Source organism: Platalea leucorodia (genome assembly GCF_965183815.1).
Source record: "Platalea leucorodia genome assembly, chromosome: Z".
In the NCBI taxonomy this organism is placed as follows: Eukaryota; Metazoa; Chordata; class Aves; order Pelecaniformes; family Threskiornithidae; genus Platalea; species Platalea leucorodia.
In genome coordinates this window covers 23,852,840-23,875,488 of record NC_138858.1, presented here as the reverse complement: position 1 = coordinate 23,875,488, position 22,649 = coordinate 23,852,840, and the positions used below count along the sequence as shown (strand labels likewise).

Below are 22,649 nucleotides of genomic sequence, written 5' to 3'. Positions count from 1 at the left end.
TTCACCTAATTGTTTTTTCATCTTATTTTGTTAGCTCTCCAGTCGACTTGAGCTACTTGTCTCTTACTGTTCAATTAGGTATACCTAATGAAGGACTGGGCAGAAAGCTATTGCTATTTCACCCTTGAAAGGTAAGGCTACTCCCTTGATCTTTTTACGTTGTCTAGTGACACGGAGTAAAATCCTGTTCATCTTGTATAAAAGCATCCAGTGAAATCAGTAGGACACCATCTTGGTAAGGGGACCAGGATGTGACCCAAAATTGCACTATCACAAGGATATGAGCATTCTGTAGAATTTGCGGTCATACATCTCTATGACTAAAACAGGAACACGACTTAATACTTCTGCTGAAAGTTTCCATAATGTAGTATTTAGCAAAGATGTGCATATGAGTACAACTTTAATTAAACATACATAGACTCCTACCCAGAAATTGCTGCTAGTTTTTGATGAGCCTGATAGGCCATCTCACATCCTCGGGTTCGAGTTTTGTGCATTTCTGCATGCAGAGATGGACAGGTCACTGAGACATCCCCAATGGAAATCACCAGCTCCCGATACAGAGCCACCTGGGTGTTGAACTCCTGGACAAGCTGAAAAACAAAGAGGATTTATTTACATGAGACGTTTAACTACACTGATAAAAAAAAATCAAGTTTTTTAAAAATATGCCCAATCTAGGGCTTGTTCCTGCTGCTCCCAATTTCATGGCATACAGGATCAAGTGCCCAAGATTTAGTAAATGACTAGGGCCTCCATGACAGCTGCCTCTTCTGTGAGCTATAAATGTTCATTTGCGGGAAAGTAGTGTTTCTGCTTTTAATCTCTGAAAGTGTTTGAGTTATTAGTCTTAAATATTAAGCAGACAAAAACCCAGCTGTTTTACTAGTAGCATGAGGTTATTTTTTGCTATCATAAAAGACAAAAATATCTCCAGAAATTATTGCCTTTGCTCCTCCCGCTTCCTGATTAACAGCACATTTAGGGATTGGAATGTAGCAACTGGTTTTACACTGGCGATTTTGCTAATTTATTTTGTAATGATTTCTGTTCTGCCACTGTCATCTAACCCAGATTTCAGATTTAAAATTGATCTGAAGTTATTGGCTGACAATATGTACCAGATAGGCACTTTCCAGTTAGGATTCTAGAAAGCACTTTTTCCAATGTCTGTGTGGGGAAAACAGACAAAGAAGTAAATAAACACTTCAACCTTTACAGAAATCTAATATCCACCAGATACACGTGGATGCTATTGGATAAATGGGTAACTTTTACAGTGATGGAAAGATTGTTTGGTTCCACTGATCACGTACGTGGGATTATATTTTAAGGAAATGAAGCATTTGCTGTCTTCTGCAAGAAAGCACATCAGACCATTTGCTGCACATGGTGGAGGGGGTGGAAGGCAGGGAGTAAGAGAACAGAATATTTATTTATCCGTGTTTTGCTAATTTGACCTCAATTTCCAAACTACATCAAAACAGACAAGAGTAACTGCTTATAATTCTGCAGCCATCATTACCACCAGGAGTTCAACATATTCTAACATACAAGCATGCTAAAAACCTGGATTCTATCAGATCTACCAAATTTTGAAGTCAAGCCCTCAAATTCTCATACTTGTAAAATGAATGAGCCCCTTTTCCTGCAGTATTACATTCTGACTCTTCACGCATCCCACTGTAATTACTCTGTACAGCTGAGAACTAGTACTGGGACCTGTTTTTTGGCCATGCTTTCTCAAATGTCATTGTAAGAGTAGCAAATAGGCTTCTGGAGCAGCAAAACAACCCCAGTGCATTCCAGTACATCTGCACCCTCCCACCCCCAAACCCCAAACAAAACCAAAAGCACACACCAAACAAAGCCCCAGGCACAACATTTGCTAAACCTGGCTTCAGCTCTCTCATTCCATAGCTTAAGACAATGCACAAAAGCAATGGAGTGAAAAAAAATTGTCCAACTGTTGTGTCACAGTGTAATTACTCTGCATTACGAAAAAGACAAAAGCATCTCATCCTGCAACTGGTAACCGGTTGCGCCAGACACATTTTGCCAGTTCTCACCTGGCATCCCCTGTCTAAACAGAGGACACATTCAGCCACCTCAACATTGCCAAGGAAAACAAAACCACACTGATGCTGCAGCATCGAGACAGAGAACAAGAAAAAAACACATTGGTTTTAATTCCTGAATCTTACTGCATCTTGACAAACCATCTGTAAATCATATTTTCTTTCCAATCAATGAACTCTACAAAGCTAGCACTTCTGTTTAACTAACCACATTATGCTGTTGGGAATGAGAAAAAAGGCAGGATCCAGTAGGATCCACTTGTTGGGTATATTTATAGAGCTACTGTGGCAGCTTTTGTTCCTTGGTGCACTGGGACTTGCTCCCGATTTTGAAGTAGCAGAGTGGATACTAGCCAGCACAATTTGCAGTATTAGAGGGAAAAAACTGCCAGAATCCAGCAGAACAGAAGCAGCAGGTACATTTCCAATGCTACTGGACAGAGCTTTAGCAATATACAGATTTTTCAAGTAAAGTAGCAGCGACTTCATTTGTTTTCTAGTTCTGTCATTGGGTAGAGGAGCAATTTTGGGGCCCAGTATCCAGCTGACTGTAGCTCAAGGAGCTGGATATGGGGTATATGGCGCTAGTTTGGAGGAAAGGGTTAGGATCCAAACATTTTGAACATGAATGGAGAACAATGTCATACCATAATGTGCCAGTCCAAAAATAACAGGGCTGCAGGTACTTGATCTGAGGTTTTACATTGCAACCAGCTACTCTGGGGAGCCTGGAAACAGGTACCACGTATGTCAGAGACAGAATTTCAGGGCCTCAAATTCTGAGTCCTGTTTCAGAAGGATTTTAGGGCAGGCGTGTGCTTGCTGCACAAGACAGCAAGCAGAGAGTGCAGTGATGCAGTGGAGGCAACTATTTACCTATTCAGGCTACAGTGAGTGCAAATCTGGGGACAGATGTGGCCGGATCTAGCAAAAAAAGCCAACTCCAGCTGCTTGGCAGCGGCGCGAAGGCGGCGTGTATGGGGAGAGGGCTCCTGCAGGACCAGGCGCCCGGCTCCGGTCCCTGCCCTGACCGCCCGCAGTACCCAGCCGGCTCCCCCCGGGTCTCGGCTTCCCTCCCCTCTCCCGCCTTCGGAGCGGTAGGAGTTAGGCTACAGGGCAGCACCCCCGACGGGGACCGCAGTTTTAAAAATAGTGCAACTGCACGTGATGGGAATAGGCAAGCTGGCGGGAGGAGCGGCACCGCCGCCAGCGACGAGAACACTCGGAAAAGACAAAAACTAAGGCAAGCCCGTTTGCGCTACCCACCATCTTGCAGTCCTCCAGGGCTCTCTGGGTCTGGTAGGCGCTCTCGGAGCCGCTGCCCCGGCGTTCACTGTCGCGGCCGTGCGGCGAGGTCTTGCTGCCCTGGAAGATGGAGGCGGCGGAGCGGGGGCGCTTCCTGCGCCCGCTCGGTGCAGCGCTCATGCACACGCATCCGCCGCGCGGAGCCGCCCGCCGCGCGGGGCCCCGCGGGCGCGGGCAGCGCCTTCCACCCCCCCCCGCCGCCGCCGCCGCCCCGCGGAGGGGCGCGGGCCCGCGCCGCTGTCGCCTCGGCCCGGCCGGGACCGCGCCGCTCACGGCAGCGAGCGCGGCTGCTGTGGGGGATAGCCTGGCGCCTGCGGGAGAGCCCGGGGAGCGCCCTGCAGCATCGCCTCCGCTACCGCGGGGAGAGGCGGAGGGGCTGGCGCCTGCCCCCCTTCAGCAGCATGTCAGTCCCTGCGGAACCGCCCCGCCGGCGGCATGCTCTGCCGTCCTCCTTCCCGCAGCCGGCGGCGGGGGCGAGCGCGGCCGTGCCCGGCGGAGAGGGGCTCCCATCCAGCGGCCGCCCAAACGCGCCCGGCGCTCCCACCGGGGGAGCCCGCCCCGCCGCGCCGCTCCGCGCTCCGCCGCGGCGCGTCTCGCCGGAGCGGCCGCCGGGAGCCGCTCGGAGGGGCCGGTGGGGCGGCGGGGCCCGGCGGGCTGACGCCGTCAACAGCGCGCCGCCCCCACAGGGCGGGAGAGCCCGCGGCGGCCGCCCCCGCGCCCTGCCGCCCCCGCGCCCCGCCGCCCCGCCGCGGGAGGCGGGGGAGCGCCGGGGCGAAGCGCAGCGCCCTCCCGCTGCCTGCCCCGGGGAGGGGCCGGGCAGCGCCTCCCCTGCCGCCGGCCGCGGCCGGAGCCGGAGCCGGAGCGGGGCGGCGGGGAGGTTTCCCGGCCGGCGGCAGCGTGTCGGCCGGCCAGCTCTTGCCGAAGTCGGTGCTGATCTTCCAGAAGCTTACTTAGAAAATGCTTTTCGATTTAACGAAGGCTTGGCTCACCGCTCAAATTTGTTTTCTTTCACTAAAAAACATCTTATTTGGGGGCTCTAAGAAAAATGTTTGGCGGGTGTGGTGCAACTACACTGTAGATTGTCTTTGTTCGTTGTACATAATAATCATTGGAGAAATTGTTTGCTCCGTGCCTGAGCACGACAGGGCAGGTGCAGTTCGCCAGGCTGGCGCTCACGGTCCCCCCGGGGCAGGGCAGCAGCCCCGCGGGGCGGCGGGCCGTGGGGCTGTGCCGGCGCCGTGGCTGCCCCGCTTTCCCCGGGGCGACCGGGGCCGCGGCCAGCCGCCGCCCCAGGGCCGGTCCTGCTCCCTTCTGTAGCCAGGTAGCTAGCGCTGTTTAGCTCACTTCTGGCATAATTATGTTTCTTCAGGACATTAAATGAAAGTTTTTTAGGTTCTTGATACCAAGGGAACGCCAAACGCATTGTACACAGAAACCCAGTCTTGCCAAGGAGCTTGAATATGCCAGCGATGGCACTCTGGCAGGTTGAGGGCCTCTTTTCAGGCTGTGCTGAGCGTTACTGTAACACAGACATCCTGGTATCTGTCTGAGTCTGGACATTGCCTATTAGTCTACTTTGAAACTCTTTTCAGACATGTCCTGCTATTTTCCCAGAAATGAAAGCTACTGGATGTGTGTTACTGTTGATGGGTTTGCAGCGCTTGCAAGCACTGTCATCACTCTAGGTAAAACTAAAATGACCTTGTAATTATAATGTTACTGTTGTAAACATACTACTAGCTCTTCAGCATCCAGAGCAGCAAGAACTTGCAGTTTGCAAGTGCTATTTTAAGAACACCACCTTTTTTTTTTTTTTTTTTTTTTTTTTTTTTTTGTAGTAAACTTAATTCTATTGCTCATAGGAAATAAATGCTTGAATTTGGTGCTGCATGAACACAAGCCTTGAGCCAGGACACCATACTGCTTCCATGTACAGACAGACCATTACCTAATGACAAGGAAAATATTTTAATATTGGCAAAATGCAAAATGAACACATTTTCTCCTCACATCTATATAGAACAAAACATATATATTTGTAAAGGGAAATTAAAACATAGTACTAAGCCACATTAATGCTAGTGTTTTAATCGTTGCTCATGTATCGTTTAATCCTATGTTCTAGTCTTATTTCAGTCTATTTCTGGTCTTATTAGGAGCTACTGTAACAGCAATAATGAAATAATACTAAAATACTAATACTAATACTAAATACTAAAACCACTACCAACAACAATAGACCTATCAAAGAGTGCAGCATGTTTGCTTGTACATTATCTGTCTTGGCTGCAGTTCTGGTCCCTTGAAGTCAATGCCAAAAGTCCCTTTGGCTTTTAAAAACGGTTAGAATTTAGTTCCTGGTGATATATCTGCCCTGTATAAAGCTGAGTCACAGCTGAGTTTTGCCCTTCAGCTAACATCTGGAACAGTTTTGATGTCCTAGTAAGCTACAGTGTGTTTACTCCTGATTGATTGTATCTTCAGTATGTCCACATCTGGAAGTGGATTTGGTGATTCTTTCCATAATTTGTAAGACTGCATGTTTTCATAATTCTTCCAGCTGACCTCTGAAATCATCATGGAACATGATAAATTTGAAGGCACTGCAGGGTTAGGTTGGAGAAGCAGGAGTGACAGGGAACAAGTCAGTCTGGGATGCATAAGAAACAATGATTTTTGTAGGCATCCCAGTTCTCGGGCTGGGGGGAAGACCTTCAAGCTAAGCCACCAAATGCTGTCACAAGGCAGGCAGTGGGAGTAATAAGACTCAGTTTGAAAATATGGACCACCAGGAAACAAAACGCTCTCTTGAGAAAGCAGAGGTATATATGCTGCAACCCCTTCCTGAAAAGAGAGAGACATGATTCTTTCCTCCTGGCTGAACTAGAGTTCTTGTCACAAATGGTCTTATTCTAGCTCTGTCTCCTGATGTTTAATGGGTTGCAACAAGCAGGGGCTCATTGCTCCCTCCTGCAGCATCCTTTCAAGACCATGGGTAGGTGACCTTGAAATAAGTTTAAAGAGTACTTGGCCCATTACATAGTCAAATTCTTCAGCAACTCCACAGTTTATAATGAAATAAAAGTAAATATGTAGGCTTTGCTATACCTAGCCTATATTGTAATTCTAAAAAACAGAGATGAACTTTTTACTCAGGAGTCTCTCTTGTTCCATTTTGTTGTAATCTTTGTCTAATCTGTTTATTTCTCTGGTTGTTGGCTTCTGGTAATATTTTCCAAGGGTGAGTAGAATGTAATGGACTAGATAAGTTATGAAAGAGACACTGATTAGCTGAGAAATGTGAGGAGATGTCTTTGGAAAAAAAAAAAAAAAAGGCAAAAAGAGGCAAAGGAATACAGAGAGCAAAAAAGGCCATTTCTGTAGAAAGAGATACAGAGAGAGAAGAGGAAACCCAGAAACAGGTACTGAAGAAAATAAAGGAAAGTAATTCTGCATGATCTCCTTAGGACAGAAGAATAAAAGTTTTAAAGTTAGATTGAAAATGAGAACTTAAGAATAACAACAGAGATATTTTCATATTTCTTTAAAATATTTTTTTAAAGGAAGTGAACTGGCTGTCTTTCTAAGTAAATATGGTATATTTTAAACACAGCACAAATTTATTGCCTGGAAATGTAAGGTCAGATCAGTGTCTGGAGGTACAGTACTCAATTTTTGTACCAGGCTTCCTATGGAGTAAAACTGTTTAACCCTCAAAAATAATGATGTAATAATGCATTTGAGAATCACAGCTTCGGTGGCCATTTCTTCTTTATTAATCATTTCCTACAGGCTGGGAAGTTAGGGAAAGGAGTGCCACAGGAGGCACTATTCTGGCTTGATTCCAATAAATAAGTTGCTATGTATCCAAGGCGTTAGCCTTCCTGACTTCAGAGATCCTCCAGCGGTGTCAGCTCCCTGCACCCCTTCTCCTCCGTCTGTGCTCAGTGCAGGGCTTAGCAATTCAAATAATTTTGTAGCAAAGATTGCACACTAGTACATTTTTAGTGTCTGTTAGCCTAATATCAAGATATATAAAAAAAATAATAGTCACTTTAGAAGTCAATACAGCATTTTTGACTCTGAATACAGTAATTGAGTCTTTTTTTAAAATGTCTAAAAATAATTTATGTAGATACCCACAAAGCAAACAAAGACATCCCTGTCCTGTGAAATTTATAGCCACAGTTCAACAAAGACTAGTAATGTATTAGATGGGATTGTAAAGAAAACAGGAACATTTTTCTAAGTTCTGCTGTGTTGGTCTCAACAATTTCCAAGTTTACTTAGGAAACTAATGCCCACACAGTGTATTAGCAGTGGAGATGCTGAAGAAGAGGCTTATTCTGCTTGCAGACACTGGAAGTTTTAAAAAAATGCAGTCAATAGTGAGTCCGTCTGTAGCTATCAGCCCAGTATAGGCATATTGCTCCTGGTTATGAATGCATGAAACAACATGCTTGTGCTAGCAAAAATGTCAAAATGGGTTAGTCTGCTTTACTTGCTTTCACTCTAAGTGTTGCAAAAGACTGTTTGTGACACTTAAGTCATGCCCTGAGGATGCTAGAGGTTATTGCGGTGAGATTTTTGGCACTTAACCACTATTGTATTCCTTAAATCAGAGAATGAAAGACATTCTAAATCAGATAATCCAGGATATGTTCCCACCTTCTCTATTTCCTTTACAACATGTATTTACATATGTAATTCCAACATGAATTTATATAGAAATACCTGTGGGAGCACTCAGATGGCTAGACAACTAACTGTTTAAAATTTAGCCAGATTTTCCCAGCACAATATAGGATTTAATGACAAGGAAATCTAAGAAAACAGACCATACACCCAAATATTTTTTGCTTTCACCTCTATGAATGTATTTTTTTTAAACATAATGTCATTACTAAAATAATGCTAATGCCATCAGCACTTCTGTTACTATGAGAAAAAAACCAAATACCTACTTTGAAAAATAAACATAAGCATAACAAATCTTCAGACTGCAAGAAACTGAAAAGAACAAGGCTAACACCAGTTTCTCATTATGAAAGTATCAATGGAATAATTTACCTTTAGCTCTAGTGTAGTCAATAGAATACAGAATGATTGCAATAAATAAATACAAATTTGCCTTACCATTATCTTTTTGTGATAGAAAATCTGGCATAAAAACAAAGTCACACAATGAATGGAAGATGAAAAAGACCACTGATAAATCTTGCTGTAAATGTCTGCAAAAAAAAATATCTTTAAGGTCATAAAGCACATAAAACTAAATAACTTAAAAATACTTAGGAGAACTAACAATTAAAAGTTAAGTTTTATGATATTATTTAAATTTCTTATGAATAACAAGTCCCATGACCAATTTCATAAACGGCTGGGTGGTAAAATATTAGAAGAAAGTCTTACAGATAATAAATCTGTACATTATTTATGGAATGGTGAAGATTAAACTCTTAAAGTAAAATATTGCTATTATTAAAAGTAAAATAGGAACAGCTATGGAAACGAAAACACCATGGATTTGTGAGGAGCTGTGAGACAGAGGAGCGAGAGAATACAGCTCTAGCCAAATGGATGTTTAAGAAATTAATGTCTATCGATGTATCAGTGCTTTGCTACTTAGAAAATGCAATGTTTGGCATATAGTGGTTTGGAGACTGCTCGATGGATGCATAGGAGAAATATGTGGGGTTTGTGTTTTTATATTAAATGTATAAACTGCAGTCCTCTGTCTATTGAGGGAACATATACTTAATTCGAAAAAAGTACAGTCTTTTGAGAATCTGAGAATAATGCATAAATACCGAAACCAAATAACCTTCATCCCCCTTACTCCTATAGGAAAAATGCCTGGACCAATACAGAGGCCTTCCACTACATCTTCAGGAATGTTTTAAAAAGTCATATGCTTTATAGAAGTGGAATAGATGGCAAAATTCATAGTCATTATCATGTCCATGGTTGTTCTGTAGACCCATGTGGCTACTAGAAATAATAGTCCTATACAAAATTTCTGGTTTAGTCAGTAGGAGAAATGGTTTGCCACTGTGTCTATACTGTCTCCTAGTCACAGGGTTCAGGTGCTCAGAAATGGAATAGCAAGCAGCATAGACTATACCAATGAGAGGAATCTTGCTAGTAGGCTACATGTATACAATTTTAAAGAAAGATTATTTTTATAATATTTCAGATGTTCTCTTTAGAGATTTTATAAAGCAAAGGTCCAATAACATTTAAAGAAGGACAAATATTTTCAGATTTCAAAAGCAAGTTGAGGATAGTAAAACTTCGCTACTGTATCTAATGTAAATACAGCACTAGAATTATGCTGTTACAAGGAATAATCCAAATATAACTCTCAGAGTGAGTGACCTAATGAAAATCTGGAAACTATATCAGACTGGACATACAGGCTTAGTCAGTTTGACAAAATTCTGTTTAAGAAGATGAGAATACAAGTCAAAATTAGCAAACTCTTTGGAGGTGGCAGTACTCTGAAACCTCTTCTGTTTGCCATCTGAATTTAGCCTTTGTGAAAAAGCCTTTACTGGCTGCTTTATATCTCCACTCTTCTGCCTGTCCTGGTAACTACTCACTAGCTACATGATTGAAAGAGATATTGTAGCCCTACAATGCAAACTTTGACTTCAATTTCAGTTATTCTGTTGTTGCACACTTCTGTTAAATGGTCGGAAGAGATACAACATTGATTTTTTAAAATTATCATTACTTCACTTAGGAATTAATGTTTTATTGAAATGGACAGAAATAGATCACATCCTCTTAAGAGCCATCATCTGGACTGTTACTCTGCAGGTTCAATACATTTTCACATTTGAAAGATTATTTTAATAACCACATTTTCATATTTTCTTTAGATGAAAGCTTAAATCACACTGAAAATGATGTGGTTTCCGTATAAGTGTCGTTACAGCACACCACAAACAATGACCTAATCTACTTTTGGTACGTGGCAAGTGCAGCACAGTTCATTTTTACATGAAAATGCATTATGGGTTGAATCAAATGATCAGTGATTTCAGTGGGGAAACCTGAGCTCTCATTCTGCCTTACAAGCTTTTTAGCCTTTCTGCTTTGAGTAACTGCACTGATATCAAGTCATTCTTAATAGAAACATATACTGCCAAGTGCCTTTGTTGTACTTGTCCTTCATCAGTTATCAACCTGCTTTCACCAAGCTCCTCAACCTACTAAATTCACTTTTTTTTTTTTTTAATTTTGTGTGTATCATTTTCAACTCAAAACAAAGCAAACAAAAACTGTAATTGTTCTTGATGAATGCTGTGCACTTCTGAGAATCTGGCTGTGCATGTGTGACATACGAGGACAGTAATGAGGACCTTCCGTTTTGCTTTCCTGATCTTTAATTATTACATTATCTTTTTGAAAATCTAGAAAAGGATTAAGAATGATGGTGCTGCCTGATGTTATTCCAAGGACATTCACTGAAAGCAGGGAGAGTTTTAAGGAAAACTAGGACTGAATAAACTAGGGAATTTAAGAATATGAAAAATAGAATATGAAAATCAACCAAAAAAGAGCATACAATTATACATATGGAAGCAAATGAAAGATTTTTTTTTTTCCCTCTGGTATTTTAGAATGGTAGAATGGTGGCTTCTCAGAAGATACTGTCTGGGATTTCCACTTTTGTTTTTTTATTATATGCACATTTTGCAAACTGTAGTGAGCTGAAGATATTGCTTTAATTTTCCCTCTTTACCTGTGCAGGAGGTTTAGTAATCCTTATTGTGGTGTGGTTGTGCTGTTTTCCTGCTGTAGGCTTGCAGCGTTACCTTGTTGGTTGGTTATTGAGGCGATGGAGAGATTCATAAGATAAGTGGGCTTCTGCTTGTGGCGGCAGCTGCATTGCTTGGAACCTGAGAAACATCAGCATGAAGGCTCTGGCTGGCCATTTGCACCTCCTCTAATTCTTCCTCCATTCTGCTTTGCAGATGACAGTGTTGTAGAAGTCACTTTCTAGCTCAAATAAGAAGCCAGAGACCTGTTGAAGCCTTAGACTGCAAGCTGTGAACTTTCACCTGGATACGCTGGCTGTATGCTGAACTCTTGCGTAGCTACATGAAGGGAGGCCCTGAAGCCGGTGCAAACCAGGAAGATATGGTAGCTGAAACCATTGGCAGAAGCTGCAGCTATTCAAGATAAGAAAAGGAATGTCCTGCCTGGAGAGTGGGGAAGGATCCAATATGGAACAAGAAGACCCCAGACCCAAATATTACTATTGGACCTAACATGAGGGGAGTGGAACTTAGATTGTAAGGGTATAATTGCCCAGGGATTTCTTTGTTCGGCGTCCATCCCTGGACGCACCCAGCTCGAGCTGCTCTTCACCACTCTACCACTCAATAAATTCACCTGGCGCACGTGGTGTCAGAGACTCTGCTGTGGGGAAACCTAGGGGCAAGCCTGAGGGAGAGAAGGCACCCGAGGGTGAGTGTGTGTGAGGAAGCAGTTGAAAAGGGGCACCCGTCGGCTCAGTGGAGCTGCCCGCTGCGAAGGGGCTCCTGTCCTAGCAGTTAAAGTCTCGGGTGGTGTGTGTGCGACTCCCTGGATGGTGTGCGAATGCTCGGGCAGCTGCTGCTCCTTTAACAATGGAAAGAAGAAGAAGAAGAACCCGTTCTAATAATTCTTACTTGGGTTTTGCATGATAGTGAAATAAGTAGCTTTGTAAGTGTCAAACAATGATCAAACATGATCACAAATTCTGAAGAGGGAGGGCTTAGGGAGAAATAGTCACCAAGACCAATGTTTCTGACAATGTATTACAAAGGGAAAAAAGCAAAGCAGCTTAAGTTTTAATGAATCTCACTTAGCTTGAGAAAAGGACACAGCATGTGGGAGGACCTGCAGAGATTCAGAAAGATATAGCACATCCTTGTCTTGAAATATGTTTTTAAAATCCTGTATGAGGCTGTTGTGCTGCCAGTGAAGAGCTAAAGATTTGAGAATGTATGACTACTCTTCTAAAAAAATAGGACTGAATTATTGTATAGAGGCAAAGAAATAAGTGCTTGCTTTCAATGTTGTTTCATGGATTTGCATTTTTGTTCTTGCGTTTTCTTTTTTCCGTCCTTTTTAACTTTGTCCTATTGTTTCTTTGCTTTAATTTCTTCATGGTTTAGCTGTATGTTTTTTTTAATTGGCCTGTTTTCATCTTCTGTTTGTTCTTCTAGTCTCATATTATCCTTCTACTCTGTATTTTGGCCTTATTTTTCCCATTTCATTTCTCACTCATTTCTCTGTTGTCCACATTCCCATCTGTTTTTTCTGTGTGATCAAAGAACAGTTTTGTATTCTGTGCTTCTAAATGACAAGTGGAACTATAGTTTTGAAGTTAGCATGTCAGATCTTCCAATATGAGCAAAATGAAAAACTTACCCTGCATAGGCTAAAACTCATGATGAGAGGGTAAGATTTATTATACAAATGAGCTCTAAAAATTACATAAAATTTCATATGTAGATACAGACTACACTATATGGTAGACTTAGAGGGCCAGACCTCTAGTCCTGCCTTTGCTCACCACAAGTAACTGCAGGGGGTTGAAGAAATCCTATGGAATACATGCTACATATATATAGAATACATATACTATGGATTAATATCTGCTTATATAGTATTTCTTCCCCTTCTCCCTGGGGAATGCCAAAGCTAAAGGAGGACAAAATAGTTTGAACAACAGCTCAAGGTGTAATCAGTGGGTTACTCTTAACATGGGGTTAATATGCATGGGGTTCAGCAGATGCCTGCTGAGAGTCCAGCTCTGTTCAGTGTTTCCCACAGCCCCCAGATGACACTGTTGGGAATATGATTATTCAATTAGATGACATGAATATGAAAGGGATAGCAGCTGAAACTCAGACAGATGAGAATTCATTGTGATCCTGACAAATTGAAGATACTATCTTTAAAAGTGTTGTGAAATCAGGTAAGGCAATGTGTAAGATACTGCACTTAGGCAGAAACTGTCCACCATACAAATATAAGATTGGGGTAGGTAGAACCCTGCAGCACAGGATCTAGGCATTTTTGTTGTTGACGTGAAGATGAAGCTATTAGTAAGAAAACCCCGTATCATACCAGGAGGTAGAATTAGCATTGCAGCTAGCAAGATAGATGAAATAATAATTCCACTTAATATTTACTCAGTCTTCGCTTTACCAGTTGGTAAAGACCTATCCAGTCTGGTGCCTTGCACTTCAAGCAAGATTTGGGCCACTTGGAGAGAAGGGGGAGGGAGAAAAAAATTATAAGGTGGGCTAGAGAGCATGAACTCTGTGGAGTTTGAAAGTACTGGAAGTGGATGACTGAGGGAAAACAGCAGTTCTCATGTACACAAACTGCTATAGCATAAAGAAAGGAATAATCTTTTTTTCCGGCATCATAGAAATATGTAAATAATTTCAGCAAGACTATTCAGGTTAGATTGAAAATTCTTTCTAATGTTAATAATAGTGAAGGGATAGATTAGTTTTCCACAGGAGACTTTAATTGAGGGTTTTTAAGAAAAGTATAGGCAATCTTCTTCCAGAAATTACACGTGTTGTTAATCACCCGTTGGGAGGGAAATTGGATTACAGACTCCTCAAAGTCCTTTTCAACTCTATTCTTCTGTGACTTTTTGGAATTACAAAAATACCATGTCAGCTTCATAAGAAATACTAACTTACAAATATTCCTATAGGAGGTAAAAACTTCTGCTTTCACAACCTTCCCCAGTCTTACGAAAGTTTTTGTCATATCATGGAAGTTTGTCAGTTCATGAGACAGATACTTTCTTCCACTGTATTTGCCACTACTTCAGCATCTTTTCCACTTTTCAAATTCAGTACTGCTGGAAGCAACATTTCTTAACATTCCGTTACTGGAAATGCTCTTCCCAATAGAGCACTAGGGAAGTGATTTAATGACAGCAGTATCAGTGCTATAAAATATTTCAGAAATTTTTACAGCTTTTAAAGATAAGGGTAATGAAGAAGTGGGGAAAAACTGAAGGATGAGAAAAAGGGAAACATATATTATCATGAAGAAACAGGGTGGAAAAAGCTGAACAGCAAAAGAGAATGCTTATGGATGATGAAATAAAGTGAAGTGGAAAGCAGTAAGAGAGCAGTTATTTAGGATTGAAGGTCAGAATGAGAAAACACCAGTCAGTGGCACACAGAAAAAGAGCGAGTCCACATTTTGCCTGTAGCCTTTTTCTATTTTTCCATCCCTTTCTATTCAGAGAACACCTGCTTTTGACATTTGAAAAAGAATGGAGTGTTCTAAGCATTGTTCATCTGTTTTATTTGTAAATATTTTCAATTATTTTGAGGAAACGTCAAACAAAAAATTTACTAATTCAGTAATGAAAATGAAGCTACAAGTATGGATGAACAGCAACATGAGTGTGTCAAGTGGGCCTGGGTTTTGGTTTTTATTTCCTTGTGGACTTGCAACAGATATAAAAAGTTTGATTCCCTGAATCCGCTTGTTATTTTTAGTGGAGACTGCTTAAATCCATCAGCTGTATGTAGCAAAAAAAGGAAAACACATGATTCCTATTTTAAATGTGCTGCCCGTTTGCAGTCTTCGGTAAATAAATCTAAAGTAAGTTGAATTTCATAATACTGTGGTTTGTTGGTTTATTCCCAGTTGTGGGTGGTCATCTGCAGCCTTTTCATTATAAGTTTTCTCAGGCAGGACCTTGTGTTCTTACCTTTAATGCAACCTGTGGTCTTTGCATTGTCGACACAGCCTAAATTCTTGATGTGATGGGTAGAAAGACCTTGTTTTGATCCAGTGGCTTAAGTAGTGCTCTGCAAGCCTCAGCATAGCCCTTGTCACAGCAGGACAACCACACAATTTGTATAGTGGCAGCATCTTTGTGGCTCTTCCAGTCCCTGTTAGAGGTGTACCACAGTATGTCTGTGCTCTGCAGAGCCCAGCTTCATAGGATACAGAGGGTGTAGGGCATGCGTTTTTGCAGGCTCTTCCCCAAAACTCCTCTCTACAAGTGGAATATCCTCTTCAGGAATGAATGAAGAGTCAAAGTTTGCCTCTAAGATTGCAGAAATAAAAGGAAAATCTAAGCCCAGAAGTATGGGGCCATATATAAAATCACCAGTCAACAGTAACTTCTTCAAAAAAGAAAACAGTTCATCTCTAATCTAAGTGCTACTTGTAGCAACTATGGGACCATTACTTCAGGGGAGAAGTAAATCCAAGACCATTTAAGTCTATGTAAGATTTTTGGTTTGGCCTACAATCTACTTTGAAATTAACAGGCAAGCCATACAAAGAGTGGTTTTGTAAAGAAATACTGTTTAATAAACAGAGTAATTGACTCTTAGTTGAAACAGACTTTGCTTTTGGTATGGACAGCAAGTGTTCAGACTTCCAAACAAGATTGTGACAAATAGTTTTGGAACTAGTAGACAACAAAACTAGCTATTGAAAACAGCAGCACGGTAACCCAGGAAATTATGAAACACCAGCTAGTTTGTTTGGCAACTACCCATATAAGTAAGATAAAGCTCTGTTAGGGTTCCTAAGCCAGCACAAGGCTTCTTATGAGCCAAAAAGGGAAAGCAAAAATACATCAAGTAGATGATTCTTTCTCTTTATAGATTTGTTTGTTTGTTTGTTTTGCTTTGTGTTTCCAAACATGTCTGTCCTTTCAGCCATGGATTTAGTTGGGTGGAAGGATGAGGTCAGTCTTTTTTCAGTCCTTACTATTTTTGGTTACTCTTTTGCAAAGCTCAGAGGCTAGTTAACTTTTAAGAAGTAAATTTAATTCCTTATAATCAAATTTGGTTTTCTGCTTTCGTTTTACATATACTCCAAAACAAGAATGTATACAGCATGAAACATGAAAAGATCATATTTTTCAAAAAGAAGTACCATAAGTGGTTGTATCCATAAAAATCTTCCTGTGTACATACTAACAGCCTTCGGCTGGGGCTGCACGGCTAGAAGGCGCGTCCCCTGGGTGGTGGATAGGGGATCCCTCTCTGGAGGGTGCACCGGATAAAATTGAAGAAGGTGCCGCGAACCAACGCAGCCTAAGGGAAGGCCACCCTGACAGAAAAACCACTGGCCCTCCAAGGCATGGGGGTTGGGCAGGAGGCCAACTACCTCCTCCCGGAAAAAAAAAAAAAAAAAAAAAGTTGCAGAAACGACGAGCATCAACAAGCAGAGATGGAGAAAATCAGTAATGAAGTGAGGAGGAGGAGATGGAACTGGAAGTGGAAGAACGATGTTCGCGCCTCGTGTGCCTCCTGGCACTGAGAGAATTCAGATCAGATCAGACATACTAACAGTCACTTTCATATCCTTCTGCTCATGGTAGCTTTATTTCAAGTTTAATAAGTATGTGGGATTTTGCCCTTAGCAATTAAATCCTCTGCAGAAGCAGCTTAGCATCCAGAACCCTCTAGGATAATTCATTTAAGAGAGACCTTTTCAGGGACTGCACCCGTGGTAGGTCCAGGAATTGAACCGAAAGCCCACTTAGTGCTGCCTTTATGTAGGATTCTGTAACATACACAGATTTGAGAATGCTGTGGCCAGTACTTCTTATGCCTACTGTTGTACTGTTTAATGTTTTTTGTAGGCTATTGAGAATGATTTCTTTCTTTCCTCCATATTATTTCATGTTCAATACAGAAAATAATATCATACCAATCTGAGAAAGATTTTTTTTACCTCAGCTCTCTGGCTGGGCATTAAATGTAAAGTTTTTTTCTTGAGCCTTCATAAAAAATGCTCCCATATGGATGATTTATGGTTGTTTTAACTTAGATAACTTGTGAATTGAAAATAATAGATGCACAAAAGTGTCCTTTACAATTGCGTGTATCTAGAATAGCTGAAAAAATAAATGAAATTGATCCAGCTTTTTTTGAGATAAAGGATAGATGGACTATTGAGTTTATTTTAAGGACAAGGTGAAATATATGTTTCCTCAATCTCTAGCTCATGGTAAATGATACATAAAAGCGGCACTTGGCTAAAATTTACAGTTACTTTTATTAACTTTAAAAATTCCTTTTTGAACTTACATTTAGGAAACCATGAATTTTATTTTGGCATTGGGTATTCGGGAAGACTATGTACAACAAATGCGGTTTTCCAGGTTTTGTCTGCAATGTATATGACAGATTTACTTTGAAACCATTAGGTCACAGCACCGTCAAAAAAAAACTAGTTAAATGGAATAGTATAAAAATTGAGTTAACAGGCTAGATACCTTCGCTACTATAAACAAATTAACCTAAACTATACAGATTATATCAAAGCAGCTAATGAAATATCTGCAAAACTTAAAGCAGAAGGAGCAGAACTTATCAGAGTTTATGACACAAATGAAGTGTCAAACTTGCACAGAATATCCATGGAGTAGATCTGATACTAGTTGGCCATGAAAATGATTATGAAATAAAAAAGATTAATGAAACATGCATTAGAGAAAAAGTCTGATTTTAGAAATTTCTCAAAAAAAAAAAAAAAAGATACTTCGGTTTACCCTTTCAGTATAATTTTTAAAGAACTGACATTCTGGGAAAGCTAGAAAAAGATTTATGTATAAAATCAGTGATCAGTGAGTGTACTCAGAACCTTCAGGTGGGTGTGATTTACTTAATGATTTATTTAAAAAATAAGCAGCTAATTTAGGTTCGAATTTATTAAAAACCAATGTTTTTCAATGGCCGTATCAAAAATATTGGGCCAGGAAGCATCTCCATATTCCTGAATGTAGAGCTTTACCATGACTGCATCCTGACTCCATATCTGAGTGTGAACTTAGAGGGTGGGAAGCTGTAAGTGCTCTGTGTCCTATATTCTGTATTATTGTAGATGCAATTAATTATACTATGTTTACACTGTGGTCATAGGATTCTCCTGCTTTTATAAATACAGTTTAGATTTAATTTTAACAGGAATTTGTAAATTAGTTTGCTCTTTTATCTTGAAATGTGATCCATGTCCTTCCTGATACAACTTGACTGACTTCAGTAAACTTAGACCACAGAGGAATGTGGCCTATTTTTTTTTTAATTGTTTCAGTTTAAGTTTTAATGGAAGGTTACTCTAGTGCATCCATGAGTTGATTACTATTAAAAGACATCACTTTATAAAACTTAGTTTTAAGCTCACCTATGAAAATGGCATTTAGAAATCTTGTCATTTACCCAGTTCAATCCTAAAATATTACTGCATCTGCAGAATATAGGAAAGCTCATAGTGAAAAACAGTACCATTGACATCCCTCTGTGTGTTACTTCCTGAATTCTTGAGAATTAGTTGGTAATAGTATATGAATTATGTGGCATATGAATTATATGAATGGTATATGGATTAATAAGAATTTATCCTTGATACTCATTCAACAGTTAGAAACAATGGCAGAGTGAAAGAATGCAGCATTCAGTAATGGTCTGTTTTATGGCTGCTGGGACTTTCTAACTGAAAGATCACCATCCATAAGAATTTCCTTTTTTATAGATATTTATTAGTAATACTACTGTAACACTCCAACCCCTAGAGCTTTATACTTAAATCTCTTATGTGGTTATTGCTGTTGAGTTGCATAGTGCATTCCTACTGTTGATAAAATATTTCTGACAAAATATTAAATTTAAATAAGCTATTTTCTCTGATATGCAGCACTGATACCATTTACAATCAATCAGAGGTACATTCCTATAAAGCAGTCTTTGCTGTGCTGTAGTAGCATGGCATCTGCTGTATTCTCTGCTCCTGAGGGGACTCTGGAGATCACAAGACAATTTTAATTAGATCATTGGTATTCACAAGAGGTGCTAAAAACTAGCACATATTACAGTAAAACTTTGAGACTGTTAAATTTAGGTTGACTGTGAAGTTGATTGCAATCCCTGATCTTAACTGTCTTTAAACTGCAGAAATGTTTCTGTTGCTGACCACAGGCATATTTGTTTTGAACATTTAACTGGGAGAACAGTTAAAAAAATTATTCAGGAAATGCACATGGGTGATGATGGTTCCAAGACTGGCTTTAAGTACCAAACAACAACCTGTTAATTTGATGTACATGGTTATCAGCTGTTATCATGTACTCTCAAGTTCTGGCTAAATTCTTCTCAGTCTTCTTATAGGATTTAGTACAATCATTTGAATCCTTTTACTTTCCCCTGTGCAAAGGCAACATGCAACAAAAAATGGTAATTTTGTCTTTTCAAAACTCACAAGTAAAATCCCAGATATCCTTTGCATTTCAGAATTCATTCCCTGCATGAGAACAAATGCCCCTAATTCAGTCACCTGCAGAATCATCTCTTGCAGTCCAGTCAAGCTTTCTTCCTAAGGACAATGATGGGTAGAACTGTATTTATTAGTCTTGTGGGAATGTCTCGGATTTATCATCTTACAGCAGGTCTTGATCACTTCTGCTGTCCACTGTCATTATCTGGAAATAATTTATATCAGATATAGTAATAAGAAATGCTAGACTGGAATTCCCCCTGCTTACATACACTCCAGAGATGTATTTTGTAGCTTTGTTGATATTGTTAAACTTCTCGTAAGCGTGGATGTAGAGTGGAAGGTAGGTGGCTTTAGAAGTGTTGGTATTAATTAAGGCCAGAACAAATGATATTTTATACATCTGTTCAGATTTATGGGACTGAAGGGATAATACACATTTTTCATGTTTTTCTTTTTCTACTGAAAATTATAAAACAAATCTGGTTTTTGAAACAGATTTCTAGAATTAAGGAATGTTTGTTGTAAATAAGTACACTGGGGATCTTATTATTCAGCATCTTTTAGAAGTAAAATATTTTAGATTTTTAGACATCTTTTAGACATATTTGTCCAGCTGATAGAGAACTAGATGGTTTTATAAATACAGTGGGAGGAGCAGAAAGCAGTCTACGAAATCCTATAGCTAATGCAATACTAGAAGGTGCTTATGCTGATGTAGCGCAAGCTACTTCAAGTCATCATTTAAAACGTTTTTGTTAACCCAAAATGTTTTGAATATGTTAATATTTAACCTTAGAAATTTGTCTTAATTATTTGATTTGGAGCAGCCCTTCCAAAATATCTGAATAAGAACAAACCCAGAAGTCAAGTATTTGTAACACAAAAGAAAGCATTCAAAGATAGTTGTATTAGAGGAATAGAAACCTCTGAAGAAATTAGGAACATAAAATTAGCAAAAAAATTGTAAAAGTAAATCTTAATGCTCCATATATCAATATATCCATATATCAATACATGTACTGAAAATATCAGCATGTTAACGTGAACTAATCACATAAGCTAACTGCTTCAGGTTATGATTGAAGTACAATAACATACATAATGGTTGCATATATGAACACATGGTCTTATGAGAAATAATTTTAAAATTGGTATATATAGGTTAGAATGTATTGGTGATTCCCATTACTTAAAAGATCTACTTTTCTGTATGTTCTCTGTCTCTGTGGGGTGTTTTTTTGTCTTTTAAAGTATATGGTATCCAAGGCAGGAATCAACCATATTGTGTTTGTAGAGCAAATATGGTAAGAGTGAAGAATAATGCTTAGTTAAAGTACAGCAGTACTGTAATGAGACAAAGTAACTTGGGTGAAATCCTGGTTGTAGTCTTGAAAGCAACATATCTTTGCAATTATTTCCACTCCTCAATCAAATAAGAAGCAATCTGGGAACACATTTCCCACATATAAAACCTTGATCTTACTAAATCTGCAGAGCAATTGGTTTTGCCAAATATGCTTTAAATCAAAATGCTACCAAACTATTTAAAAAATGAAAGCTTCTACAAATCTTCATACACAACCAATTTTGGTGGTGTGCTATCTCCATTTTCCTGTTCTTCCTAGCTAATAATTACTCTTTTTATACTGTTTTTTTGTTTGGTTTTTTGTTTGTTTGTTTTTTTTAATCACTATTTTACCTCGTGCACAGATGGCTTTGGTTTTAAGTTGGCTTTATCATTATTTTATGATGGAAGGGATTATGATTGATACTTGGCTTCTCCATCTACCCATATATGCAATATTTAAAAAAAACAAACAACACACCTCTAGCTATAGAAGTCATTAAATCAAAATGTTTGTTTAATTTTCTGTTTATTGTACATAACATTCAGTATGCGCATACATCTTTGCCATATTGACTCCTACCTCACTGTTATTTGAACAACTTTTTAACACACATTCCTTCTTATTTAGCATAACCTAAAACCACAGTTAACCTCAGATCTTTCAACAAGAAAATGTATTATTTAGCCAAATGTTTGCAGCAGAAAAATCCTACTAAAATGTCATTATTTTCTGTTATGATTTTGTATATACCCTTTGTTTAAACTGAGTATACCCAGCAGAGGATTTTACTATGGATAATCTTTTTGCAATCCTCCCTGTTGCTAGTAGTCAGAATTCCAGGGAGACAACTATTGGAAGCTTTTTGAAAGGCATTTTACGTATACCCAGCACTTGATGGAAAGTCTGTAGAGTGATCATCCAGTCTGTTCTAGCTGTGTGTGAAAATATTAGTTGTATTAGACACTCAAAATGTTTCCCACAGTTTCACTTAATCCTGATAATGGTATCACAAACCTTGTGTCATACTTGTACAAAGTATGATGATTACTTCTCTACAAGAAACATTTCTAATATTACTACTGTATTATACAAGTATAAAAACTGGGATAAAAACTTAGATACCTTTCATTTGGTAGTGTCTGAATATAAATGATCAGTTCTGGACTGTTGGCAAGAAAAGTAACAGCTGCTGCCTCAAATACCCTTATAATTGTAGGATATTTGGTGCAAGTATGATCTTATTAATCTTGTTATTTTAAGAGCAATGTCTTTTTTGCTCTGAGTCTGGCTCTTACTGCATTGTTCTGAATGGTTCATTAATTTGATTTATTCCTTTTTCCTATCTAGTATGTGTCTTCTTAACTTCCAGATTTCCTCAGGTAGCAGGAATAGAATTTGGACTTCATCCAGATGCAGAACCAGGGCACAGAACTGTAGGAGACTCAGTAAAAAATCAAGCACTGTATCTGAAGGAAAGCAAGGTCTACCAACTTGCCATTAAGAAATACTTGGCTAATGTAAGTTGTGATATGTTTGTTATTATTCACGCTTGTGAAGCTTTCCTTCCATAAAGTCTGATCTGATTGATTGCTGAATTATGAGCATATACTGGATTATAATTTGATTCTTTTCCCTT

At 39.6% G+C, this 22,649-nt stretch overlaps 1 protein-coding gene across 1 annotated transcript in view; it reads right to left on the bottom strand.

Moving 5' to 3' along the window:
* LOC309603146 (regulator of G-protein signaling 7-binding protein-like) overlaps window positions 1-3,506 on the bottom strand; it is a gene marked incomplete at both ends in the record, with an annotated part of 40,998 nt that extends 37,492 nt beyond the window's left edge. The window contains 2 exons of the mRNA XM_082337604.1: window positions 430-596; window positions 3,348-3,506. Of these exons, the coding sequence (XP_082193730.1) occupies window positions 430-596; window positions 3,348-3,506 (326 nt within the window). The remainder of the gene's footprint in view (window positions 1-429; window positions 597-3,347) is intronic.
* Between the last annotated feature and the right edge of the window lie 19,143 nt (window positions 3,507-22,649).